At 35.2% G+C, this 3980-nt stretch overlaps 1 protein-coding gene across 1 annotated transcript; it reads right to left on the bottom strand.

Moving 5' to 3' along the window:
• Positions 1–244: 244 nt before the first annotated feature.
• LOC119083395 (chymotrypsin-1-like) lies at positions 245–1385 on the bottom strand. The gene is made up of 5 exons (XM_037193111.1): positions 1286–1385; positions 972–1218; positions 776–916; positions 484–548; positions 245–424 (listed from the first exon to the last, which is right to left on the bottom strand). The coding sequence occupies exons 1-5, from the start codon at positions 1375–1377 to the stop codon at positions 340–342; spliced, it is 630 nt and encodes a 209-aa protein (XP_037049006.1). The 5' UTR covers positions 1378–1385; the 3' UTR covers positions 245–339.
• Between the last annotated feature and the right edge of the window lie 2595 nt (positions 1386–3980).

Genomic DNA, 3980 nt, shown 5'->3' with positions numbered 1-3980 from the left:
ACATATTCATTGAAAGGGCAATGTACATTTGCACAGTGTAATTTCTATTGAATCGGTCGATTTTCTGATACAGTACAGTATGCCCAATTCCAGCGATTGTTTGGACAAACGTAATGTAATGTCGTTATCTATGACGATTAATATTTGAGATACTAGACGAAATGCATATGACAATGGAGCTCAGAAATTGTTCGAATTCCTAAGCGAACACGTGAAAGCAAACAAATTCTCTAGCCGAATGAATTGTTTATTCTCAATAATTGTAATTTTCAACTAGGAAGTCGTCATCGCAATTCTGGTAAATCATATATTGTTGCAATGTGTCATCCAAGACCATGTCTATGCTTGTAGGCCAGTTGTACTCTTGATCCAACCAGCCAAGTAAGATATTTTTGCAAATGCATCAGGATATCCTCGAGCACATCTGTGTGCAACAATCGATATCCAAATTTTGTGTCATTTATATTTTGTAGTGTCACTTACGGTCTGCCAAAACTGACTATCCCGATGATTTCATTGTCGAAAACCAGTGGTGAACCAGAATCAGCCTGAAAGAAATAATCAAATTTATTACCGTCATTTTTGGCGGGTTATGCACTTCTTCGTGCAGTTCCAAATGCAGTTCTTTCTCTTTTGCAAATCTTTTCGCCATGTTTGTAACTCCTTTCCCCCATGTACTTTGTATGGTTGTAATTAGAACCAATACTCTCTCCAGCACCGAAGCTACCTTTGGTGCTAGGGAGAGTATTGCTAACACATTTTCACATCGACATACGTAACAGGCCCCTCGACCGTCTTCTGCAAATGCGCAGATGTGGCTGTCATGAACGTCTGACCCAAGGATTTCTCTACAGGCAACTGTGGAAACAACTGGCATATTAATCACTTGCAATTGATCTGGTAATGGACCACCAATCTATGAAGGAAAATATTTAAATTATCTTGAAGTTAAACGATACTCTTAAGCTTACACGAATTCGACCCCATCCAGTCAGTTGTGCTAAAGAACCATGTGTAGGTTCCCTAGTCGAATACTTGATCGGTTGAACTTTATCATTAAATGATATTGGGCCATCAACTTCCACCACGGCAATGTCATAAGCATGTGCGAACATAATGAATTTTTCATGTTCAATTATTCGTGTGACGCTGTAATAGTCTCCATTCCCCTTCAAATTATTCGTTCCAACTAATATTCGGAGCTGTTTGGGAAATCTTCTGCAATGATGACAAAGTTTTAACTTTTTGGGACAGTTGAAATGGTTAGATCGAAATTTTCTTATACCCCCAAACACAGTGAGCGGCCGTGATAACGAATTTCGATGACAATATAGCACAGCCACAATTGTGGCTTGAAAAGAATTGTAACGAACACATAAATGGAGCTTGACGTCGCATTTTCACCGCCAACGATTAAAGTTTCACCTGCTTCGCGCTTTTGTGGAGGGAAACCTGAGTTGGATGTAAATTTTCTCAATGAAAACTCATATCGAACTACGACATCTTTTCAAATTATCTTACCGATGTCCACTGAACTAATATCATTCGGGTCGACAAAGGAGCCGGATATCGATGACATCGAGCAAATGAAATAGATACACGGAACAAAAACGTTCAATTTCATTTTGGTTTGGTTGAACTAACGTCTTTCAATTGACCGTACTTCCGTAAGTCTGACATTGACTTACTTATAGTAAACTTTTGGAATTTAGAATATTTTCGGTTTCGATGCAAATAAAATATTTTGATGTGAAAAGATTGTATTAATGAACATTACCATATTGGCCTACGAAATGGGTCATTATATCATATGGTATAGTGTGAACGGAATACAAGTAAAACAAATTTACAGCATAATCGAGCGAAGCGAGTGGTTGAGCTATGTCGTTTGTGATAAATATGTTGAGAAATGATGGTTTTCTACAAATTTTCTGCCATTATCAAAATAACCTTGCTCTTGTGATTCGAGTGGCGTACATTAGAAATGCATGCCCCGCCGTCTGAGATACGCTGACCCATTTTAGTGTACAAATTTGTGTGGGATGACAAATTTTTTTCATCTCGGGACAGGATACTATTTTAAAGTATCAGATATATGTAGTATTTGTGCTGCTTAAAGTATACGTCACATGGGTGTTACTATCGTATTGATTGAAATTATTGTTTCATTGGATCATTCAATGTACCAGTCCACTACTTAAAGATATTCCAATACTTCATTCCAAGTCCAACCTTATCTTTCTCTATCTAATAAAAATATTTGTGAAAGCTACCGCATTGTGCTTTGATGATTAGCGATTTGAAGTAACTTTTAGACATCAAAATAAACTTTAATTGTTCTTGAAATCAACCGAATTCTTCAGAATCAGCTAAATTCTTCATAGTTTGCATATATTTGATGTATTCTCATGTTACCGTTATTTCTGATTGAAATAACGACGGTAAAGCTACGAAGTCTGCGATATTCCTCAGGACTTTTTCTTATGAAACGCTAATAGCGTTTCTGTTCTCCTTTTGTTATTATTCCTAGAATATCTGAAATCAGGGCTTATTTTAGAGAATTTCAATTCTGAAAATTCCGAAGAATAAGAAACATTTCCGTAAAAATCCGAAAAATTCAGAATTTTTTTCGGAATTTTTCAGACCTTAAACTCTCTCAAATAAACCTGTCTCTAAGCAAGCTAACAGTTAACAGTAATGAGTGAAAATTTCATATTACTAAGATTGAAGGTTGATAGACATAAATGACTGCTATAATATTGGTTTCTTACAATTAATTCGCCAAAAGTTCTTCGAAAGTTTGTTCAAAGTATCAGCTGTTTCAAAGTTTTGAGAGTAGACAGTAGAAACTTTGAGGTGCCAAAGTTTTGCCATCCGCCATTGAAATTTCAATTCCTACAGAAATGATAACCAGTAGGGAATCAATTTTGAAGGGATATTTCTAAATCTAGCCTTGTTGAAAAGTCTGAAAAAATTTTCCAATGCAAGAAAAGAAACCTCACCAGCCTCACGCAAAAACTGGTGTGTCTTTGTTCGATATATAGGAACATATAAATTATTTGAACGAAGTTCTTACAATTGTTTTCTCGCTTGCATTCTAGATTATTTGGATTAGATTTGCTTTTTTTTCCCTGATTCCAGTAAAAAGGAATATTTTTACATTTCATATACTTCCCAACTAAATGTGAAAAATGTACGTTATGCGAACACCGAAGTCAAATATTTCATCACATCACAATAAGGACGATTTGTGTAGATGTATATGAAACTCATGTATTATTGTGCGCGCTATTAGAAAATTCTTTGAAAAGATATTTTAGAATTGTAGACAGATTCATAAATATATTTTGTAAGACTTTGTGTTAACATAACGATAACGAATACTGCGAGTCGGAATAATAAACATGTGTAGCAGCACAATTTTGAATCCTTACATGAGAATGTTTTGTGTACAAATAAATTTTGCTCCGAAAAGTCATTGCGTACAGATTAAACTTTAAACATTTCTTTTTTGTTAAAACATCATAAATTAGAAGCTTAATAGCATCAAGACAGATTATTAATAGGACGAAAAAGTGCTTGAAAGATGGTTAAAGACCGACATTTCTTTCGTTTTTGCGCAGAAATTAATCTTTTTAAATAAGTTTTTTGTGTGGAGGAGATTTTTAGAAATCTCGCAATTAACATAACAAATTGGAACAAGAGGCCGGGTATAAATTACTCACAAGATCGGAGTTTATTAGCATTCATACATCTGTATAACACTGTTATATGTATCGGGGCATCTGATAAATGTATTGTTTCATGTTGAATTGTTTCACGTTCGTTATGGATAAGCATCCTGGCACGGCATATAGGAATGGCTCCGTATCATGAATAGGTCTATCAAGCAACCAACGAAACACGTAACCAATTTTCAGTTTTCTTTTGTTTTATCCAATTTCTTATTTGCTTATACCCGCTTATACACTCCGCTTTCT

Source organism: Bradysia coprophila, unplaced genomic scaffold (genome assembly GCF_014529535.1).
Source record: "Bradysia coprophila strain Holo2 unplaced genomic scaffold, BU_Bcop_v1 contig_610, whole genome shotgun sequence".
Classification (NCBI taxonomy): Eukaryota; Metazoa; Arthropoda; class Insecta; order Diptera; family Sciaridae; genus Bradysia; species Bradysia coprophila.
The sequence above is the reverse complement of the archived record's forward strand: the minus strand, read 5'-3'. Positions and strand labels throughout refer to the sequence as shown.